At 37.1% G+C, this 25303-nt stretch overlaps 1 protein-coding gene across 3 annotated transcripts in view; it reads right to left on the reverse strand.

The window, feature by feature from the left end:
* GLRA3 (glycine receptor alpha 3) overlaps positions 1-25303 on the reverse strand; it is a 125273-nt gene that overhangs the window by 65901 nt on the left and 34069 nt on the right. For all 3 annotated transcript variants that reach the window (XM_024569040.3, XM_024569041.3, XM_045202556.2), the window contains one exon: positions 4202-4425. In XM_024569040.3, coding sequence (XP_024424808.1) covers positions 4202-4425 — 224 coding nt within the window. The remainder of the gene's footprint in view (positions 1-4201; positions 4426-25303) is intronic.

The following is a 25303-nucleotide window of genomic DNA, read 5'->3' on the forward strand; positions in this document are numbered from 1 at the left end:
TCAACGAAGGGGGCATAAAATGGAGTAAAAATAGCCTCTTCAACAAATGGTGTTGGGAGATCTGGATGGCTACATGCAAAAAATGAAACTCGACAACCAATTTACACCATACACAAAAATAAACTCAAGATGGATAAAAGATTTAAATATAAGTTATGACACCATAAAAGTCCTAGAGGAGAACGTAGGCAGGAAAATCTCAGATATTCCATGCAGCAATATTTTCACCAATATGTCCCCTAGAGCAAGGGACATAAAGGAAAGAACAAACAAACGGAACTTCATCAAAATGAAAAGCTTCTGTGTGGGTAAAGCAAACATCAGCAAAATGAAAAGGGAACCAAACGTACGGGAAAATATATTTGCCAATGATGCCTCAGACAAGAGTCTGATCTCCCTTGTCTGAAGACTCACGCGACTCCACTCCAGGAAGACAAACAATCCAATTAAAAAATAGGCAAAGGACCTGAACAGACACTTCTCCAATGAGGACATACAGAGGGCCCAGAGACAAGTGAAAGGATGCTCAGCATCACTAGCCATCAGAGAGATGCAAATTAAAACCACAATGAGATACCATTGTCTCTGACCCAGGGATCTTGTGCCCTCAGTCAGCACCCAGTAAATAAGTAATAGGCTAACTTCCTAAGCAGAGCAAAACCAATACCAAACTTGTCAATCTGGAGTCATGTGCCTGGCTCCAAAGCCCTCATTTAAAAAGTACCTAATTTGAAAATGAACAATATAATTCATGTATATCATTTAAGAGTTTAAACAGCTGCATAAAGCACATAAAAAACAACTGAACCCTTGCCCCACACATCCTTTACTCCCAGTTCTAGCCTTAGAGGCAGCCTTTTCTTAGATATTTGTCTACGATTTATGTTCACAGGGCTAAATTGCTATTACATAATGCTTGATTTTTTTAAATTTGTGATATTATCTATTCATTTCCTACAAGAAAATAATAGAATTTATTTGTCTTAATGCCACACTTTATTAACACTGAAATCTCAACTATACTCAAAATTTAATTATATAAACACATAGTTAAATTAATATTTGGTGTTTACATGTTATGAACATGTAATTATGGTTTATGATTAAGCTTAGTAGGTTGCTGTAATTACAGCATAACCTTTTGTTCTTCCTGTTGTTAATAATTGTCTCACTTTTGCAATCACTTCAGTTTTTATTTCCTACTATTCCTTCAAATTCTACGAACTCCCTCTCAGAGCTGGAAAGGCCCTCTCAATAGTTAAACACAGCAGTTCACCTAGCAATTTCTTGTTTAACATAGTAAGCTCACTCTCTCTCTCTCTGTTTTTCCTTTCTAGTCATATATTAGACATGTACTGATGTTCTGATTTCCATATCATTTCTCTCCTATTCTCTACTCCTTTATATCTTGATTCTACTTCTTAGAAGGCCTCTTCACTTTATCTTCAAATATTTTACTATTTTTCCCCCACTTTGGTTTACTATTTGCTCTTATGATGGTCTGAATGACTCCATTTTCCTTTCCTAGAAGTATCTTATTTCATGCATCCAGTTATCTCAAGTGTCCAAAGATTTTTTTTTCATGATCTCTTCTCCCTGGATTTTCTCTTGAATCATTCTTTTCTTCCTGTTTCTTTAATTTTCTTTTCTTTTCTCTTTCTTTCCTCTGCATGGTTTTTTTTTTTTTTTGGCTTCTGCTTCTCTTTGATTATTATTAATACTATAGCATGTCCTAAAATGTCTTTTTACATATAAGAATGAAGCACTAAAATCTTGTTGGAGCTCAATCAGTAGCAGACGGTTCATTGAGTCCTGGCTTTCTCTGCAGGGTGATAACATGGCTGCCCAGAGAGTTCATTGGTGATTCCCCAAAAAATGTCAATATCTATAGGTTTTTTTCTGTTGGACAATTTAGTTTCTCCAGAGGTGTATTCTTCTCACTACTGCTCAGTAGAAGTTTATGTCTGGCTTCCAGCATTTTAGGGAGAACATGGGTATTGCCATTAAATATACCTCATGTAATCCTCATTTGGGGGGAGGGGGTATAATGCCTCATTACAGATCCAGCTGTGTCTGGAGTTCCTGCTCCTGAAGCCCTTGGCACTACCTCTCTGAGGTTTTCTGTCCTGCTTTCTGCCCCGTTCAGAAGGCAAAAAGGCGGCCCCTCATCTAAAGGATGTAAGCGAGAAAATTAGGAATAGAAGTTTCCCTGTCGTTCCTACAAAGTAGAAATCAATTCTCATTCTTTGATCTCTTTTTTAGCCTCTAATTTCTGAAGCCCTAGCTGCCACAAATTTCTGAAAGTGTGAGGATATTATTATCTTCCTTTTTGGTTCCCCCACATTGGCTTTGGTGTCAGCTGTCTCTGTTAAGTCAGTTTTCACAAGTGCATTCATTTTCAAGCTTCCTCAGGTACGTTGTCATCGTTCATCTGTCACTGTCTGCGTTTTCATTACTCGCGCCCTCCTGAGCATTAATGCCATTTTATTCCTTATTAAGTTTATTTCTTTGCTTTAGTAGGTGGAAGGAGAAAGTACAAATAAATGGACAAGTTAAATAGGTCAGGTTCGCCAGGACATTCTGCCTGTTTCTTTAAACAAGCAGGAAAGCCAGATCTCCCATAAAATACCACAGATGCTCCATTTATAAATTGAATGAGAGGTTTTTCTCTAGCACAACTTCTTTAAACAAAGAAACTGTTTGCCAATTGAAGATTTCAAAGTACTGTGAGATTTCCAAAAACAACTCATAAAAAAACAAATTTAGTCTTTGATCGTGTGAGCCAGGGTATAGCAAACAAAAATTAGGAGCTGAGAGACATCATCCTGTTTCATCTGAATTCATACCGAAAAGACAAAAATGCAGTTCTGAATTACTCCATAACTTTCCTCAAAATATTAGAAGAAATGTGAGCAATTCATAATGGATGGAACCATTTTCCAATTCCGAAAAGGCTTGATAAAAACAACTAAATAACCATAATGCTATAGGCCACACACACACACACACACATTGTATTTCAATTCTATCAATGGAAATATTCACATTTTAACTGCCAAATGATTACCTCATGCTATCTGGTGATATATTCTTGTAGCCAAAATCTGTCTGAAATAAAACAGTACCATATAATTAAAATAAACCATAGCTTTCACAAAGTTAATTTTCAAATTAGCAGGGAAAAAATTTAACTTGCTCTGCTGGCACCCTGTCGTGGCACCCCTGATATCCATCATGAACCCACAACCAAGGGTCGAGGATCATGACCTCAGGTTTCCAGCTTCCATCATAAAATGTACTGAATCCCTAAGCAGTACCTAAGTCTTTCTGAAGAATTCAAATAATATGAACTCGCATATAGTAAAATCTAAAGTTCACCTTCCTTCCTACCCAAATTCAGCCGATCATTTCCATAGTTGGTTATTTTCTCCCAGTGGTTGGGCATACTTCTCAACTTCTCACATGACTTTACAGAGATGTGTATTTTTTATTCACAGGTATGCTTACATATATAGAATGTTTCAAGTAAAAATAAACATAAACTATTTTCCTTGCACTTGAATATATTTTGGAGGCCACCTCTTATGAATAAACTTAGGTCCATCTCATGCAAAATACTTCAAGATATGGGATAATTATTGTGTTCTGCTTGTTCTTATTAGTGAATATTTAGGGGTCTTTTTTGTTGTTGCTATTTCTGTGGTTTGGTGTTAGTGTTAAAAAAACTATAATAATAATAATCATTATAATTATAATAAATAACTGTAGCATAAATAAGATCTTTTCTAAGAAGTTCGGGAAATCTAAAAAAAATACATGCACCTGAAAAATAATTTATGGAAAATGGACCCCAGACAAGCAAATCTAAATATTTCTTCACCTATAAATATTTAAAGGAGTATACATACATAAAATGTAATCACAATGTATTATTTGGCTACCATTCAATTTGCCTTTAAACCACCCACCCACCTGGCTGATTAATAACCTGGTCTACTTGTTAAAAAAGTAGATTTCCGAGAATTATTCATACAGTTTCTGAATCTAAAACTTGGGTCTGCTATTGCTGATTAGACATATTTGGTATATTAAAGGCATTTGAGTGGAACAATGAAAGCAGTTAATCAAAAATTTCAAAAGACTCACTAACAACAACAAAACCCTTTTTCATTAAAATCAGGAATTTAACTCCATGACTCACCTTATTGAATAAAGAACATTTCCATTCTTGAAAATTCTTAACAGTTTGTTGTCTGTGGTAACTTCATGGAAGTTGGCACCCTTTTCATTGGCAAAGAACAGATCGGGTTTCCAAATGGAGTCCAGCATGGAAGGGTCCAGGTCCAAAGAGTCGTCAGGGTATTCACTATACGCGAGGCGCGGGTCGTTCCATTTCTGACGAAGAAAGATGTTCACCCTGTAGTCCTGCAGTAAAAGAAGGAAAGGGGGGAAGGCCTGATGCTTTAAAAAGTTTTAAGTCTTGCCCTGGCTGGGGTAGCTCAGTGGTCTGAGCGCGGGACTTCAAACCAAAGCCTCAGTGGTTCGATTCCCAGTCAGGGCACATGCCTGGGTTGCAAGCCAGGTCCCCAGTAGGGGGTGCACTAGAGGCAACCACACATTGATGTTTCATTCCCCCTCTTTCTTCCTCCCTCCCCCTCTCTCTACAAATAAATAAATAAAATCTTTAAAAAATAAATTAAAAGTTTTGAATCTTATGTGCTCTTTTGCAGGCTTCTCTGAGTTGTGACAAAAGCCCCTGACATCCTGTGAGCCTTCCCTCTCACACAGTCATCACTCATTACCACTGACAAGAGCCGTTTTATTTCCGAGGCTTTCCCCGGCATTGTTAGTGGTCTGTGCGCCTCCAGAGGAAAGACCACAGAAGAGCACAGTTTTATCACGCTTGTGTTTTGTGATTCTGTTCAAATTTTACTCTCCTTGTTTGTCAGAATAAAATATTGGGTTACTCTTAGACACTCGGAGTAAAATATTTTCAGCTTTGCATTCATCTTCTACAACCATTTCTTTTAGTAGATATCTGACAGCATTTGAAGTGTTTTTAGTGAAATTTTCTTGAAAGCTGCCTACTTTATAAAAATGACCATATATATACATGCATGTTTAATATAGCATGTAAATTCTATGAAATAGGTGACTTGGAAAAATAACAGGTGATTTTGGAATAATAAAAGAATAACAAAGGAGCATTATTACCAGTAATTCTTTAAGAAGATTTAGCTAGTGAGATTTCTGAATTAGACCTTTCATAGTTAAGTTAAAAAGGGCAAGAGTCAATGGTTCAGCCAAATTCTTGTTCACAAATTCTGGACTAATGTAGAAAGTGACAAGCTAGATGGCCGGGTGTATGTGTGGTATTTGTATACAGTATATGGATATAAGTATCACCTATGACTATAAACACAATTTTCCCCTTAGAATTTCAAAATGAGCAAATAAATATGTAGATTTCATTGCAAGCTTGAGTAATGCGAACATTTTTATAAAGCTTCGTTTCCATGGAAAACCAGCCGGAGATATTCAGAGGAAGTGAACACCAGTTTTTATCTATGTTTTTTTTCCTTGAATACCAAATTATCAGTTATCAGAATATAGTAACCAAGCAATCACAAACACTACTTTCATAACATCAAACCCAGTAAATGGCCTATCTTGCAGATAGATCTAATTCAGAGTGTTTGTGAACATAACAAGTCTGTACATTCCCTTAATCATTTTTTGTGCACTGAGTCCTCTGTCTTCTACCTGTCACTGAGGTTACACACCCGACAATATACTGTCTGCTTGCTAGGTGCCCCATGTATTTTCAAAAGTACCCATGCAGCAGAGTTCACTTCAGCTTCTTTACCAGAAAGCTTATGATAATGTGGAAATCTCGCCAGCCCTAAGGATCTGCCGAAGCTGTGAATGCAGATATGTGCACGCGCTTCTACCAGACAAGGATGGGTCATATTCTCTACTAGACATGGATGGGTCATATTCTCTACCAGACAAGGATGGGTCATATTCTCTACCAGACAAGGATGGGTCATATTCTCTACCAGACAAGGATGGGTCATATGCGCTTAGCCTAGAGTTCAGAGTACTATGAAGTACCATGAAGCACACTTCCCTGGTGGCCGGTTCGTACGTCCCTCACCATTCCACCGTCTGTGCCTGAGTCCTAACTACCACCAAGAGAATCGGTGATCGGACTAAAGTCAGTTTCTCTCTGCCTTACCCAGAGGAGACGGCTAAAGCAAGACAAGTTAGAGTGATGCCCGCCATAGAAAAAATAACTGACTAGTAAAGAATTTCCTTTTGGACTGATTCTAAAGATACAGATAAAAAATTGAAGTATTTTTTTATGCTGTAACTAATTGTTAATTGAGAATACTCTGTAGGTGTTCCCCACTGTGAGGCTAAAATAAAAGTACTTTTAAGCTTCAGTATGTGTAATAAAATCTGGCTGAATCTCTTTATCCTTATGTTCTTGACTTAGTGATAAACTTTATAAACACAATCTCATATCTGTAGGAACACTCTGCTGAAAAAGTGAGCTAAAAAAGATATCGAGTGCCCTTCAGCTTCTGTTTCTAAATCACATAAGGAAAAAAAACCGTCACCTGTCAACCAAGGCCAAGTGTTAACCTACATCCATCGTGCTCTTTCTGTCAATAACCAAAAATACCTCTGTTCCCTAACACATGCAAGCATTGGATTTAGGGCCCAAGTCCAAAGCAAAATTCAAAAATAACCATCTCCTGAAAACCAGAAACTTCGGTTTTGACACTCCTCACAGTTTGGGTTTTGACCTGCTTGCAAATGAACATTATGCTGAGAAGCTTCCCTATCACACACCAAATTTAGCATTGCAAAAATAATTTTTAAGGCTGATTCCTCATGGCCAATGCATCCCATTTATACCCAGCAACCAATTATATTACTTTTGAATCCGGATCATTTTTGAAAATGGGCAAAGGGTAAATAAAATGACATAGTAAGATAATACCACTTCTGAAAGAAGTTCTTGCAACTCGATTTGAAATAACCTGCTTATAATAGAAGACCACAGACTGAAGAGGAAACAGCTTCACAAAACAAAGGCTGATCGATATGTACGCAACATATGCAAAGAATTTGAAATGGAAAATTTCTGTAGCACAGTTATATGTGGGTAAAAAAGACAGTAATAAATATGAGATAATATTGAGAGTGAAATCAATGTTTATAGTTCACATTTCTAAAATCTAGACATCTATTGAATTCATTCATAAACCTTAAAAGGTAGTCAAATTGATGCTTATATACAATCATAAAATTTTAGGCCAGAGATATTAATGACCTCCGGAATCATAAGATAACACATTTGTACTGTTTTTAAGCCACTGTATTTGTGGGAATTTTCTACAGCAGCACTAGGAAATTGATATATTTTCTTTCTGAATGTATTTGGGTACATTATCATTCTCATTTTTTGAAGGTACTAGAACAACAGTGTTTTTGTTAGTCACTCTAGAAGGTGGAACCTTTAAGGAAACCATCCCTGGAGTCCTTGCCAAAAGGAAAAATAACTCAGAATTCTTCCTGTTTTTAGGAGTCCTAACTGAAGGTACTGGCTAACTTCAGGATGATCAGAAAATAACTTTCTTTTCTCAAAAAAATAAGGGTAAAGTGCAAACTCCCTGACAATCATTTTGCTGGTTTAGATTTTTTGACTTAATTTTTATTGTTGACACTATCAGAGCTGTCCCCATTTCCCCCCACTTTGCCCACCTCCACCCAGCTCCTGCCCCCTCAACCATCCCCACACCATTGTCTGTGTCTGTGGGCGACGCATGTATGTTCTTTGCATGGTTTCATTTTCTAAGATTCTCTAATTCTGAAGTAGTGCACAACACAGGGCCCCATGCATCCCAGAGTGCAGAACACTGATAGGCAGTGGTGGAATAACTGCTCCTATGTCGTCACCGCAATATCCCCCGTGCTGCCTGCACCATCTGTTCTCTGAACCCCACCACGGGGAGGGTGGTCTTCTGAGGCCGCCAATTCCAAAATAATGGCCCACTGGCAAATGCTTCTCAGTTCTCAGTTACTAAACCAACAGGGGGAAAAGGCATTTTATAAGAACAATTTAGAAGCTCACAAAAGTTATTTCCAATCTCCCATTGGCTTCTTCATTATCCATGAGTTTAATTATTCTCTAGAAAAGGGCAGAATCTTTTTAAAATCTTGAAGACTTTTTAAGAGAAAATCTAGTGATGTACCAATTCTGGGAATATAAAGATACGAATTCTCAAGAAGTAGAATAGATTCTTTAAAATTATAGAAAGTGATATATAAACAAAATTCATCCCTGTTTTTAGAATTATAGTTTTTTCTTATAACAGTATTTAAAGGAAATATTAGTTATTAAAATTCATGTAATTTATCAGGATTGGTCAGAATAGAAGTGTGTTGAGTCAATGAAATAATACTCCTTGCATCTCATCCAGTAACCTTTGTTCAAATGGAAGATTTATTTTAGTCCCTTCAGGCTGCTATAACAAAATACCATAGATCAGGTGCCTTATAAACAACAAACATTTGTTACTTACTATTCTGGAGGCTGGAAACCTGAGATTAGGGTGCCAGTAAGGGAGTGAGGGTCCCCTTCTGGGCGGCAGACTTCTGACTATATTGTCTCGTGGCAGAAGGTGATGGGGATTCTATGGGATCTCTTTAAAAGAACATTAGTCCCATTCATGAGAGTTCCAACCCTCATGACGTAAGGACCTCCGAGGTTCCGCCTACTAATACCATGACCTTTGGGTAAAGTAGGATTTCAACATACGAATTTGGGGCAAAAGCACAAATAAACAAAAGCAAGATTGAAAATTAAAGCACTGGCAAAAACAATAAAAACTGTACAGTTGACTCTGGAACAATGCAGGAGTATGGAGTGCCAACCCCAGTAGCTGAAAATCCAGATATAACCTTTTACTGCTCCCAAACTTAACTGCAGAGAGTCCTTCGCACCTACAGCTATTGCATCCAGAGAGTCAACCAACCACATATCAAAAATAGTATTTTCCATCTGTGGCTGGGAATCCACAGTTTGGAAACAGTGGTTGGAAATGTGTAAATACTGTTTTTGATCCTGAGTTGGTTGAATCCACCATGCAAAACCAGGATGGAAGGGCCAAATCTACTGAAAAATAAAACCCTAAGTGGACCCGCACAGTTCAAGCCCTGTTGTTCGAGGGTCAACTCTGTTCTACTCAGAACACTGTCTGTCTAGTGCTGACTCTCCAAGGTAACAACTTCTGCAGAGGTAAACTTACTTATTGGAATATTATTCCAGAAGTCAGTAGAGATTGTTCCAACTCATATAGTTTATTCAGTTTGGCCACGCCTAGATTTTGAAGTGAAGACCTGAACAGAGCCAGAACTTCCAGTAACTACTTCTTTTCTTTGAAGAATAGTCATTTATGAGGCTCTTTGGTTGTAAAGTAACGAGTTATTCTCGGAGTTAACGTACTCATAGCAACATTCCACTGACATGGAGGCCCCCTCTGGCCTCCAGCGCTCACTTCTTGCATTCCTACTCAGTTCCTCTGGCAAACAGGGGGAATGGCACTCCCCACCCTTAGGTGTGGACTATAAACAGTGACCTCCTTCCAAAGGGAACAGCATGAAAAAAGGGAAGAGAGAGGCTTTACAGAGGAGACACATGAAAGATACCGCCTCAGCCAGGGGATCAAGGATCAAGGTCAACATCAGTGAAATGTCGCATTTGTGGCCTGTGCCCTATACACAATGCACTGAGAAGTGCACCTCACCTCTATGGTCCTCCTTACCCCCCACAGCTGTCACCCCAGTCCAGTTATATGTCCAGTCCTCAGCCTTCTCACACACCACGCTAGACAGCCCCGTAGAATATGCTCTCTCTCCTCCACAGCAAGATGTGCCAACAAGCCCGTAGAAGGGGGGCGGGAGAGGACACAATTTCCTGCCTCATATTTCTGCCCAAATCAGTTCCTAAACTTTTGTATTTTAACAAGTAGGAAGAGGAAATTTATATGTCTTTTCTGGTTTAGGCAACATCGACTTGGAAATTCTGTTACCACCACTTCCATTCATGACCCAAAAGTTATATCAACACTTACATCCAACAAAGAATGTGCTCACTTGTTTGAATTTGTGTGTTAAAATGAACATAACCATTTACACATAGCACTTATTAATTTACAATGTGAATATTTAATGGCATGTGGGCAATGATCCCTTTATTATTATTATTTATTTGGAGGACTTCCCATTAAATAACACTACTGGAATATATGACTTGTATTATAAAAAGGTAAAAAGTCTTTTAGAAAATAAACTATTATTTTAGTCTTTCAACATGCTATTTTCGATATCTCCTCAAATCAAACATGAAATTCTAAGAATCCAGTAATAGGAGAAAACTCTTCTGGGAATAGCTGAGAGACACCTCACACTTTACTGGGTGGATAACAGTGCCAACAAATAATTTTTTGAAGATCTTCCAACTAGTGTGTTTGCCGGAATGTCTGATGTAAACTGTGTTACGTTTTAGCATATGTGCATTTTTCTTTAAATTTGGTCAAATTTATAACATTTACCATTAGTGTCATTTAGAACCTTCACAATATTGTGTGACCATCACCCCTATCTAGTTTCCAGCTCATTTCACCACCTGGAAAGGAAACCCCCTGCTTATTGGGCTGCCACTCCCCACACCCCCTTCCCTCCAGCCCTGGTCATCTCTCATCTGCCTCCTACCTCTACATATTTGTCTGCTCTGAATACTTTATGTTAATGAAATCATACAATATGTGGCTTTTTGTGTCTGGCTTCTTATACTTAGCATTATATTTCCAAGGTTTGTTTTACATATGTTTTTAAATTGTATGTAAGGACATTGAAATCATCTATTTAATTTACAAAATTTGAAAGGTCTCATTAAGAGAATTATAAATGCAAGGTGATATTTTAAAGACAAATATTTTTGGAAGTGAATGCCATATATATAATAATATATAAAATCACAATCTACAATCAACATGAAAGATAAAATTAATAACTATTGTTAATTGAATGATTACTAACTTTCAGGCATGAAGCTACATGCTTTAAACATAATTTGGAATTGAAAAAAATGCTGATTAAAATTTGCCTTGCTTGCAAGTTTTCAGGGATACTTATATATACTTATATATATACTTGTACAGTATATACTTAGGCTTAACAGCTTCATCTCACATTACAGGTATTTTTTATGAGAGCAAAATCTGGCACTGGCAGAGCGCATCTAGCTTCCCGCCAAGCAGCTCCTATTTTACTATCCCATGTAATTTGGGACTGATGCTACAGAACTGACTAACAAAGAAAGACTATTCTGAGCCTATAAACAGCAACTATTGCCAAAGTAGATAAATTATGCAAACTAGGTTTCCTACCTAGTGTACGAAAGTGTTTCCAGTTGAAATTTTTAGTTTACGCCTACATATTTTTTAATTATACACCTGCATCCATTATTTTGTGGTAATCTTTATACTTCTCTTCACAATTTTAATGAACTATTGATACTCAGCAGCTTGGATTTGAGAAAAGACATGGTTTAATAAATAAAGACAAAGGAATAGATGTCATTGGTAAAGGATTTTTGTTTCATTTGTTTTTACAATGTCCTCAGTAGAAAAACTGTTTATGTAAATAAATTATCCCAGTAGACATTTTTAGTATTTTCACATATTCTCAATACTGAGGCTTATTGTCACAGTTTTACATTTTAATTGATATTTGAATTTCCAGTGGTTTTTCTAAGAAACCCCTTTTAGTCGTTTGGCAATCTTTGGTTGGATTCATGAAAGCTCATATTGGATATTGTTTACTATGAAATGGTAGAGCTTGAGTATTAAGAGAAAAAGTTCCTTTTTCTCTTAAAAATATTTGGAAAAATTTTTAACTCAAAATTTTAACTCAAGAAAATTTGGAAAAATTTTAGTGAGTTAAATATTATATGTTCAAGATGAAATTTAATTGTATTTAGAATGAATTTTCCTTCTGAGCAATCAAGATAATTTTTAATTAGTCATTTGTTGATCTGGAGATCGGCCAAGAAGCCACGTGGAAGCTATTAACTGCACTTCAGTGCTGTAGAGGAATTAACTCCTTTTAGAAACAATTATTGCATGTTGCAGCCACATTTAGGATAATTCTTGAGAGTAATAGATGAAATATTTGCTTCTTCTATATCAAATGAAATAACCACTTTAAAAATCTACAATTTATTCTCAAATAAATTACCTATATAGTACATATGCAACATACCAAAATTAGAATTAAAAACAAACTGTAATCAACCATTAGATAATCTGCTTCTTGGGTAGACAACACCACACATTTTAATATTTCTATATTTACAGATATTTGGGATTATGCTTCCATGTTTAAAAGTATTTGGGTGCAGGGTATCATCAGGGTAAAAGATAAGTTGCCAAATTTCCATGTGTTTTTTACTTTTCATAAAATATTTGGCAACCTGTGGGTATGCTCTTCTATTTGAGTTTATACATTTGAAAGCATACATATTTTAGGAAATATAAATCCTACACTGGGTAGCACAATGTAAACGATAATACTTTTAGAAATACTTAAATATGATTACTTTATTCTACATTATAGTTTAGATTGTCCTGGCCCATCTCTGAAACTATTGATATATTGTTTCCTCAATAAAATTATCTATTTATATATGAATACCTCCATCACAGGAAAATTATTGTAACGGATGAGAACACATGGAATAAATAAAATGTCTTTACCAATCTCATTTTATAGAACAGGAACAAAAAGTGAGATCTCCCTAAGTTTCATCCAGGCCTTGAGCTCTCTCTGCATGATACACAATATACTGCTTACAACAAATGATTAAGTCAGGTCTTACAGCCATCTCAAAGTTAGGTCTCTTTTAACTTGGCACTTCTGCTGAACCCATTTACAAAAAGCCAAGAGACCTGCCCAAATCCTTGACCTACAAAATTAGGAAATATACTAAAATGTTTGCTTTCATAAGGCACTCAGTTTTGGGGTAGTTTGTGAGGCAACAATAACTGAGATGAAATTAGGTAACTGGAAATGGGTAATGCTATAAGAAAAAAATTAACACACGTGCAGCTGACTTTGGGACCAGGTAGCTGGAGAAGCTTGAAGGGTTTTGGAGACTTCTGTGATAGTAGAAAGGATGAGAATGAAATTGTTATTGGAGGATGGAAAAAATTCACCTTTGTTTTGTGGTGGCAGAAAGTTTGGCAACGCTGTCTTCTCAGTAATGTGGGAAATAGAAAATGCAACTAGTGAATTGTTGTATTTGGCTAAGGAGATTTCCAGCAAAAGTTTGAAAATATCACTTTACTAATTTTATGGACTCAGGGTAAAGATCTCAGGGGTGTGGCTGTGAAACCCCTGTTTATACTTTGGAAGATTGAGAAGTTACCTCACAGGTTTTCCCAACCAGAGCAAAAGGTTTCTCTGCATTGAAGTGTTTTCCCACAGAATCTTGACTTCTAGTCCAAGGTATTGAAACCCTAAAAATGGTAACCTACATAGGAAACCCACAAAAGTGGTAACACAGATAGGAAACCCACAAACATGTTAGGAGAATTCAAGGAGTGGAAGGACCATCAGCTTCTGTTGAAATGGACAAGGACAGTTCAAAGTGCAAACAGCCTGTAAGGTTCTCAAATGTCAACTGACAGGAAGTGGAATGAAAGGCAAATGAACAGCAAGCAGGGTTCATGTTTTACAGAAAAGTAAAGATGACCCAGAACACAGCATTAGGAGCCCAAATGGTGAAGTCAAAGTCCAGGAAGAATCATTTGCAGGAAGAGGACTGGGCCCTAGTCATGTAACTGGAGGGATATGCTTGCCTAGACTTTAGAATTGCTATGAATGGGTGACTACAATGTCATCTCACCCACCTTCTTTTTAAAGGGGAGCATCTATTGCGGTTATCCTTTGCATGTTGACTGGGTGTGTGAGGTAGGTAACTTGCCTCTCGAATCCACAGATCTTTTGATCCGGAGGAACATAATCAAGCTCTGCCCTTTGGGAGCCTGATTTACACTTAGACCTGACAGCAAGAGCCCAGACTTTTAAGACAATACCATGATGGAATGTGGAAGCTGAGATCTCTAAAAAGGGACGTGACATTTTGCATGTTGGAAAAATGTGACTAATTGGACACTAGAGGAAAGATTGTCAGATTAAAGATGGCCAAAAACACTCTGGGGCAAACCGGGACCATGATAAGCCTTTCTGAAGGAGCCTCGTGTAGGTCTGCTCAAAACTCCTGGCTAAGTCCAGTTTTCTAGCCGCCCCCACTAAAGCACAAGACCCATAATGAACCATTTTGAACCCTCCAGACAAGCCAATCCTCCCACCGAGTAGACTATGAATATAAAAACTATGAATAATGACTTCTTTCAATAAGGAGAGTACACAAGTCCCCCAGCCATCCCTACCCAAATTCCTGATGGAATAACATGGTTGTACCTTTAAGCCATTCTACTGTTAATGTTGTTGTAATTTGCCTTTTAACTCAGAGAGTTTGTGTGCACAGTTCAAACAAATGCAATTTGTATATATTTTTAGGGAAGTGTCTGCTTGAATCACTTGCCCATGAAAACTTTCTTCACTGTTAAATTTTTAGAGTTCTTTCTGTATGCTAGATGCCTGTCCCTTGCTAGACATGAGAATTGCGAACTTTTTGCCATAGCACGTAGCTTTGTCTTTTTCCTCCTATTAGCAACATCTTTCACAGAGCAAAAGTCTTTAATTATGGTAAAGTTTACTTTATCAATTATTTATTTTATAAACTGTGTTTTTGGTGTTATGTCTAAGAATTCTTTGCCTAACTCAAGACCATTAAAATTTTCTCTCACGCTTTTTTTCTTCTAAAATTTTTACTTTTAGGCTTCATATTTAGTATGAGTTAATTTTTGATAAGCTACAAGTAGATGTTTAGGATAACTTTTTTTGTATGAATGACATTGTTTCATACTTTTTTTTAGAAGACTATATTTCCTTATTCAGTTCTTATTAAGTTTTAATATTGAGTGATGCAAGTCCTCTAAATTGGCCCTTTCTTTTTATAACTATCTTGACAATTTAAATTTATTTTCCTTTCTTTATGGAGTAGAGAGTTGGCTTATCTACATCTGAAAAAGTCTTGCTAATATTATTATTGAAACTGCATTAAAACTATAGATTAATTTGAAGAAAACTAACATCTAAGCCATACTGAGTTACCCTACTCATAAATAATGTGACTCTCTGTTGTCTCTTTGATTTCTTTCATCAGCATTTTATAGTTTATAGATCCAACACAAATTTTGTAAGATGTATATACCTATTTTATTTCATGTGGAAAACTATTTTCATATTGAAGTGGGATAATATTGAGCATGCCTGTGATTTTACAGTGTCTAAATTTGGGGAAAATTTTCATAAAGTATAAATACAGATAATATATTTGATAAGTTGTCTTTTTAAAATGTTTCTCAAATTAAGGTATTAAATAAATATAGTTCTTTTGAATATATTTGGACTGAAATACTTATGCATTTCAATTCAAAAAAATTACAATTGAGGTTATCTTTCATTTAACAAAAATTTCTCTCAGTTTACCAAGAGAGAATGAATATATAGAATGAATGAATATATAGAATGAATATATAGAATGAATATTTTATCAATGAGAAATATTTTGGTATACTATGACTCAGTTCTTGATGTCAACACTTTCTAATTTAGTAACCATAAAATTCAACTTTAAAGATTTCCTGTAATTTTATGAAAAAGGCCTTAAAACTAAAAGTAATAATACCATGTAAGAAACAAATGCATTCTCTACAAAAATGTCAGTGGTGCAGCATCAGAAACATGTCTGGCTGAGGCACTGTTTAAGAAATGTGACTACTTGCCAAGATCATTATTTTGCCTCTGTTAGTTTTTAATGATTATATAATTTACATTAAAAAGTTGGGGTTTCAGTATAGATTATTTTTCATTGTTTTATAAAGAATTTTATTGTATTAGTGGAAACAGGTTTAAAAATACTTTGTAGATTCATAGTAAAATCAAACTAATTTTTCAGTCAAAAATAAGAATTTTTAGAAATAAAACTTAACTGTTTTATTCTCAGGTTTTCCCTGTTTGGAAGATAGATCGCATGAGCACCCCAACCTGAGGCATAGAAGCAAGCCCATTATACTACAATGACTCTCGGGAAGCTGGCTGCCCAATTCCCCAAATATCCAAATGCCCATAGGATCAATTATAATTCATAAGTACATCTAGTCTCCATGTCCAGGTTCAAAGAGAGGGGAAATAAAAGCAATGCCACCTTTGATGAGTGGAGCAGAGGAGCCACATTTCAAAGAGCGTGCAATGAGGCACGGGAAGACCTACGACAGGGACCTTTGCAGAAGATCTGGCAGTGAGGCATCAGGGCAATGGATGGAAAATCGTGACGGAAAGACCAACAAGGCCAGGCATTGGTACGTGGGGAGGGCTGGTCTGCACCGTTCTACAACATGCACGTCTCCTAGAGATATTACTGCTTCCAGTCAGAGCATTTTCCTAGTGGTAAAATAATTTTTAATTTTTTTAATTAATTTATTTATTTTTATTCAGTTACAATTGTCTGCATTTTCTCCCCATCCCTCCACCCCACCCCAGCCAGTCCCACCTCCCTCCCCCACCTCTACCTCCCCCTTCATTTTGTCCTTGTGTCCTTTATAGTAGCTCCTATAGACCCCTCTCCCCACTATCCCCTCCCCACTCCCCTCTGGCTATTGTTACAATGTTCTTAATTTCAATGTCTCTGGTTATATTTTGTTTGCTTTTTTCTTTAAGAAAAAAGAAAAAAAAGTAATTTTTAAATATTATTAAGGAAAATGTATAAATTAGTCAGACATACTCTATAAAACAAGTGGTTTGACTTCTTCTGACTAGCCACTTTTTTCACAAGGAAATGCATCACATACAGTATTTTATAAACAAACTCTTCTTGGTCCCTTTATATGCTAAAAATCACAAATAGTTCATTACTATGGGCTATGTTGAAAAAAACCTAGGAAGGGCAATATAACAAGGTATTCCATGTTTTGAATTCAACAAAGTATTACTATAAAACTATAAGAATGATACCTTCTTATGGTACAGACTCTAGGAAGACAGAGCTAAAACTATATAAAGTAAGGTATTATTTGTTCATCTCTGACTTATACTCAGCTTTGAATCCAAATAAATAAAAATTTCCTTTTCTCAGCACACGCTATAATTGGTGTTAGCTAGAAATTTCCTAGCATGGTTTTTGTAGGAGTAAGGTTTTTAAAAAACCAACACTTATGACAAAACATAATATAACTCAACAGCTGTGTTTTTTATAGGAAGAAAATATTTTTAAATTTAAGAAATGTTCTTCTTTAGGAAGCTGACAAGCCAAAATTGAATCAACGGTTCAACATTTGCCTGTACATTACCAGGGGCATGCCAAAGTCAGGCAGGACCAAGAGAATGTATTGGTCAGTGTTTTTAATATGAGTTATTTTGAGACATATGATTCAAAGAGCACTAAAGCTCACTTTGACTATCAAATTGGTCAGAATGAATGAAGTTTTATGGATTAAGAACATATTTCGCAATAGCTGCAGTAATAAAAATTGTCAAGGGCAAACAATTTAGTCTCTAATGAGAAAAGAAGGCCCCCGGGGAAAAAGAGGGTTACAAACATGTACTGCATTCTGAACCTAACACCACTAGGTTTTTGTAAGGCGAGATACTGCTAAATTCATGCAGAATGACTTTAAGAATGTAAAATATCTCTCCATGTTGTTTGAAATGTTTGCTTTTCCCTCTCTGGAGAACAAAAGGAATGTAGACAGAAATTGAGACTTGCAACGTAAGTTGCAAGCTGTAAAGTCTCCATGGTCACAGCAAATGACAGATCTTAAAAACCGGTTCCTGGCATTTCATCACCCTTTCCAGAAGGCACAAATTCAAATGACTAGAAGATTATATATAAAATATGTTTTAAATAACAATTGTATATATTTAAGGTCTACAACATGATCTTATATACATTCAAACTAAACTAGAGGATTATATGTATATTTATATATTTTTATATATATAAAATATGTTTTAAATAACAATTGTATATATTTAAGGTCTGCAACATGACCTTACATACAGCCAAACTAATTAACCCATCTCCTCACATAGTTACCTTTGGTTGTAATGAGAGCACCTAAAATCTACTGTCTTAGCATATTTCCAGTGTTGGCTCCAGAATTATTTGCTATTGTCATCATGCCTGAATCCTAGATCTCTAGACTTGCTCATCCCACAGAACTGCAATTCTGTATCCTTTGACCAGTATCTCCCCATTTGCCCCACCTATGTACCCCTGGTAACCACCATTCCACTCTCTGCTTCTATGAGTTCAACCTACACTTTTCTTTTAGATTCTACACAAAGGTGAGATTATGCAATATTTGTCTTTCTGTGTCTGGACTATTCCACTGAAAGCTAGAAATCTTGGTGAGATTTGTTTCATCATTCAGGCTTACTTCCTGGCTTTGCCACCTCCTGCAGTTCCTAGGGTCAGGGTAGCCCTGAGGTTTTCCACAGCAGTGTCAGTGAAGGCCCCACTTGCTGTGACTAGTTTCATGTTGTTGAAGGACTAAAGACATTTAGTAAATGGTGCGTGTCCAGTAGTTCACGCGAGCTTAGCTGCTGAGAGGGTTTCCTGGTTCCTGGGTTGTAGTGTGCTCCTAGAGCCTCCTGATTTCCCAGCTTCCTGCTTCAGGCAGAGGCAGCAGCCTTGCTGGCAAGCCAAATCTATAGTACAATTTTGCTTCTTCTAGTAATTTTGTAAACATCTGATTCCCAGTAAAAAGTTACTTTTTGTGAAGTAGTTTCAGCTAGAGCCACTGAACGCCAGCTGCCGCAGAGTCTGTCACCAGCGGCAAGCTGCAGGAATGAGAGCCAGGGACTGTTCAATGGGCCTGTGAAGACCCTGGGTGTTCCAATCCCCGAAGGAGAGGACGCTAGGAGTGCATGGCAACTGTGGTGAAATCAACTGACATTTTACCCTTACCATCTAAAATGAAGTATATGATTTTTCAGACCAAGTGTTAAAAGGCCGCAGCAAAATATAATGTCATAGGCATAGAAGAGTGGGTTGCTTGCTTTTATCTCTACTGGGAGTTAAAATATATATATATATTTCCAGTTCAGAAATTTAAATTCTCAGGTTAAGGCATGGCTGGAGAGTCAAGGATTTGCCATGATTTTTCTCAAAGAATTATCTCCTGTAGCTTCCCGGGTGGGTTTTGTAAGGTTGAAAGTTAGATTCAGAGGATGTACCTCTGGGTTACTAAACTAGAAAGTGCATTATCTTCACTCTCTTGCGGAGTGAAGTGTGTGAATGTTAGGGTCTTGACTGGGAAAGAGGGGAACTTGAAGTATTGGGAGGATAAAACTGGGAGGATTTGGAGAACTCCAAACATCCGTAACTGGCATCAGGTTTCCTAAAATATTGCCTCCAAGCCGCACCCGGATTTATGGGGGTAGGAGTGGGAGGGGGCAGAGGCCTGGTATCTGGGCCCTGGGCATCTCTCTGTTGGAAGCTTCACTAATAGGTAGGTTGATCTTCAAGCTTTTGGTGACGTTTTCAGTTCTTAAAAGTATTTCATGTTCTTAAAAGTGTTTCCAGCTCTGAAAAGTGTTTCATGAAGAATTTTCCCCTCAGGAATACATCTAAGGCACAGTTTCTTCTTGCTAAAAATTACACTTACACAACCTTAACAAGGGAAAAAGAAGCTTATCTATTATTTATCTATCGATCTATCATCTGCTGATCTAATTTTGAGTAAAATTTACCTTTCAGAACAGTCCTCTGGCTAAGCCATGATAGGAATGTCATATGTATTATGTGTATTTCTCATCAGTTTGTTGCAACTGGACCAGGCTTGAGGAATGAACTCCATGGAAAATATTTTGAGAACAAGTTTATCAAATAATGAACAGGTATGATGCAGTGATGGTTACATGAGTAAAATGAAAGCATTAATATCATCACAGAAGAAAACAGGAAATAAATCTGGTCCTTGTGTCAAAATGGAAAATAAGTTTGAAACAAGTCTGAATGTATTTGCAGTCAGTATAGGTGGGTGTGTATGGAGGGGACGCTCATAGAAAGTTTGAAAAATAATATCTTATAAAAAAGATACTCGGATATTAATAAAGAGGGAGTATAGTTTAGTCTCCAGTACACACTTATTAATAGTTTTGCAAATAGGTAGGGGGCATAAAAATGTATGCCGTTCCCCCAAGAACATGCAGTGCTTCTGCCCAATTGTCCCCTGTTGCTCCGTGTGCTACCCAGCAATGAGGACAGAAATATTAGCCTTGGCGAGTGCACGCAGGAGTATCCCTATAAATATGTTCTTGAGAGAGTACCTTCTCAGTGAGGACAATATTGTTCCCAAGAGGGCAAAAATTAGTCCTTGATAGATGAGAAAAAAGCTTACTCTTTTTATGTATAATTCAGATATTCAGAGTTTATAAACAGATGTGCACTATAGAGGAAGTGTTAAAATTTCATGGGGAGGGGACCTGGCTGGTGTGGCTCAGTGGATCAAGTGCCAGCTTGCAAACCAAACAGTCGACAGTTTGATTCCCAGTCAGGGCACATGCCTGGGTTGCAGGCCAGGTCCCCAGTAGGGGCCACATGAGAGGCAACTACACACTGATACTTTCCTCCATTTCTCCCTACCTTCCCTCTGTCTAAAAATAAATAAATAAAGTATTTTTTTAAAAATGTCCTAGGGAGGGCAGTTAAGGAAAAAGATGTCACATCTAAGCAGTGGGACAACTGTAATAGCGTAAACAATAAAATATAATTTTTTTAAAAAACATGTCTAAAGAGACTCCTTAGGGAGACATCATGAGAAAAAAAATGATTGTGAAACATTGCCTAAGAGAAAACTAAAGCAAAAAAGGAATGCAGAGCATATTCATTTCTTTTAGTATCTGCTGTCAAGTTTTGATTAATCGTATTTAATTTTATAGTTCATGGGTGAGGAATAGCAATTATCTTTAGAGCAAGTTAAAATATGATAAAGAGTGAAATATATTTAGAATCAAAATTGTTAGCCTTTTCAGTAGCTGCCTCTGGGATGTGTAATGTAAGAAGGATAGAACGCCAGGTATGTTAAAACGGTAAATGAGCATGGAGAGACTGAGTAGAAACCCCAGAAAGACCTACTAAGCACAAGAAATGACTCTAGAAATGGGACACCAGTGAAAGAACAACCTAAAGCAAACAAAATGATTTCCACCAAAGAAAAGGGGAGCATTTCATCAGCTCAGAGAGGGATCTAGCTGTTCTCATTATTTGGGGGCAGGGCTGAGGCGGGGTTAGGAGACAGTCACATGCCAGGCCAGAGGACCCCTACAAGTCTCGAAGTGAGACACCATCACAGCCTAACACCAGCAGGGGATGGAAGCAACCCCAGTGGAGAGAGGAGATGAGAATTCAGTTACAGAAAAGTAGAGAGGAATTCTTCACTAATTCTATTGATAAAAGTCTCTGGAGAGAAGAATCCCAGTAAGGCCTGGAAGGCTTAATGGAAATGCAAGAACTCCCAAATGTCTTCCCTACCCTAAGAGGAAAAGTAAGACATTATCATCTCTACATAAATTGAATGGGTTTCACAGATACAGGTTGCCATGGGCTTATCTGTGAATATTAGTAGTTTATCTGCTTAATGTTGATATATATTATAAGTTCGTTTTTGCTAATTAAACCTAAATATACCTCTGTGGTAGGATTATTTGTTTCAGGCTATTTAACTAGACTCTAGAGTGTTGGCAATATTCCAAGAAACTACTAAGGAGAATTTTAAAAAGGTGGCACAGATCATAGTAATAGGTACATGCTAATGAATGTTTCCTCATGCTCTCCCGTAAAACAAATAGTTTGTTATCAAGCCTCTTTGATGAGATTGAGAAAAAAATAACTTTTCTGATATATTTAAAACCAAATTTTAAGGTACTAAACTCATTTATATGTCATTTATATACATATATTTGTGTGTATATATATGTGTGTGTATGTATATCATTGTCAAGTAGGAACTTTCCACTTTCTAATTGACTCCCTGAGCAACAAGGACAGCTCATTTCTTTCGACTGCATCTCTTCTGTTTGGCAAGGCACTTGAGGCACAGCCCCAGGTCGCTGTCAACCCAGCTTGTGTGAGCCCATCTGAAGCACAGTCGGCTTATTTTGCAGATAGGCTGCTGGTTTTATCACAGCAACAGAAACCTGTCGTCTAACTGGTCAAGAGAACTGTCAGCATTAACTTTCACTCATTTATCTGTTAGAGATTCAGCCTCCCAGCTGAGGAGCTATTTGCAATTTAAATCCATTGCCAAGTACTTGGTACTAATCAACACGTTAAATCCACGACTAAGTAAAAAATTATGACTAATGCCAATCATCTTAAAGAACACAATTCCCCATCTTGCTGCCCATTTTGCCTTTAGAGGTCAAAATGACATTTTGGAGTGTATTCTCTCAGAAAATGAAATTCTGTTGAGAAAAAGGTACAGGATGACAAATCCCGTGGAGATGAACGCCATTGCTAGGAGCTATTCACTAGAATCAGATCATTTCTATGTCATGTTGACTGGCCAACAAAAGCGCTTAATTGATCTGGTAACAGTGGATGCTATTCCCTGTCTTCCTCTTCAAGAGAACCATGTGCTCTTAATAGTCGCTTTGCATTACTCATTAGCTTTACAGAAGGCAGAGAGAGAGGGTTAAATTAAGTGACACATGTCTTTGACACCACATTTGCCCCTACAATCTTCCTCATTTTTTCCCAACTCAAATATTTCAAATACCTAAACAAAATACAATTAACCTTTCAATCTACTTAGCTGGACTAAAAGAAAACTCTACCCAGACACGTGGTCCAATAAAGAAGAGAAGATGCAGAGGTATGTGCCTGACAGCGCCCCCCTCCGCACACCCTGTTCTTCCTGTTGTCATTCGCACCTGTTTCCCCTTGGTATTTTTCCCCCACAGAATTGGAAACATGCCTTTACACATCGTGTTTGTCTTAATGACATCACAACACAACTACACAATTGTATTCTTTGTGCAATTCTTGATAAGAAATTGTACCTGTGTGAACAGGATCTGCAGACAGTCTTCTTTGGGAGACAGTGATGATAAAAAATGGTCCTGTGGGCAACGGCACCAGGCAGAGATTTATGCATCTTTCCCATGGGGTCTCCAGGACGTGTAACCTTCATGCACACCTATCTTTCTCCAGCCTCTCCCATAAATACGCCCTCTTTCTGATTCATGCTCATAAAGGATACTTCAGAACACATTCAGGCAGCCAGTCACCAGTTACTCATGCTTGAAATTAAAACTCTTTCAGACCAATGTCATTGCTATATTTGTCTAGGCTTTACCCATTACTCGAAGGAAGAAAAATAAGACAGTGAAGCTAGGATCTTAACAGATATAATCTTAATTTCGAAAGGATAGCAGTATGCTTCTATGAAGGCTATTCTAAAGGGAAGTGGACTAGTATCTATCTAATCATATGCTACATTAACATTATTGAATCTTGAAATGTGAATTATGCAGGAATAGCCCCTGAATACTATTACGGCACTCATAAAGCGAATGTGCCTTCATGAGAATTTAACTTGTTGGCAATAAATAAAATGGACCAGCTTATTTTTAAGAAAGGTTACAAAAGGACAGAAAAGATGAACTTTGCTTTAAATCATACACATTTCCTTCCAATTGTCATGAAAAAATTACTGTGAAACCTAATTGATAGCTGAAATAATTGCATCTCACTATTATTTACTTTAAACATTATTCTCCGATCATCATAAGCACTATGTAATAGGAGCTCTAATTTCTTATCACAGAGAACTCTCCATACAAAAGTTTGACATTTTTAATGAATTTACCTCTCTGTTAATACAGCTGAAAAAGCAAGAGCTTCCTGAGGGAAGATTATAAAATTACATGTGAAAATTTGATTTAAAAAGCCAAATTTATTTGGGCAATATTAGCCAACATCAATAAGGTTGTACAATTAAATATTTCACTCATATTTTAGAGACTGTAGCACCAGTTTAAGACAGAGCCAGGCTCAGATCCTATGGGAAAGGAGAAAAAATGGTTAATCCACTTCTGTCAAGGACACAATAGCAAAATTCTCTTCTTGGAAAAAAATACTTCTGTTTAACCAGAATACACACATGTGTGTGTGCGTGGGTGTGCATTCCCCAATATGCACTTAAGAGCAACTTTCTGCTACGAATTAACCTAGCTGTTGACGTGTGGTGATGAACATAGCAGAGTGGATTGTTGCTCTAGGAAGCCCGTACTCAAAAAAAATTAAATAAATGCCCACAAATTTAAACGAAATATTTTTAAGGATAGAATATAAAAGTAAATTGGATTAAAATTATAGAATGTCACTGAAGTTGAGTTGATAAATCAGTACAAGTAGTTAAGTGCCATCTAAACACACCCAAACCAGGTGGTATTTAGAAAAGCTTATTGTCATCATAGTGTGTGTCTATCATTATTTGTGTGGAAAGTTGAAAAACTGTAGTTTGACAATTCTATGAGCTCAAAGCAGGCCCCAGAGACTCCTGCCCAACCCCACCACACATCTCTGTATACAGGCACCTGCAAATCTCTCATACCAGAATATCTCACCTTTTTTTGTTTTTATTTTGGAAAATATATTTTATTCTAGGGGAACTGGTGAAAAGCAACGGCTCAATGAGTAAATACTGACGTAGGCACATAGCAGAGCAATTTTCTAACTCGTATTTGTAACAAGATGGGGAACCATCTGTGTTCTGAAGATAGGAGATTCAGCCAATTTATCCATCTTTAAATATTGATATGTATAAAAACCCACACTACAATGTGCATGTATATGAACTTTTAAAAAGTCCACCTTACAGATGCTTTCGTCCTGGCCTATAAGCCGCATCCACAACTCCTCACAGGGCTGCAGGAGTCTGTCTCACTGGAGAGTCACTTGGTGCGGAGATCTAAGCTTCCCCTCGCAGAAACAACAAAAAGGCTCACCAGCACCTTTGGTCGCCACAAGTTCAAGGGCGGGATGGGTGCCCCCTCACCAAGGCCATGTGCAGGATGGGAAAGAGAATGACTC

This window comes from Desmodus rotundus, chromosome 9 (genome assembly GCF_022682495.2).
Source record: "Desmodus rotundus isolate HL8 chromosome 9, HLdesRot8A.1, whole genome shotgun sequence".
Taxonomy (NCBI): domain Eukaryota; kingdom Metazoa; phylum Chordata; class Mammalia; order Chiroptera; family Phyllostomidae; genus Desmodus; species Desmodus rotundus.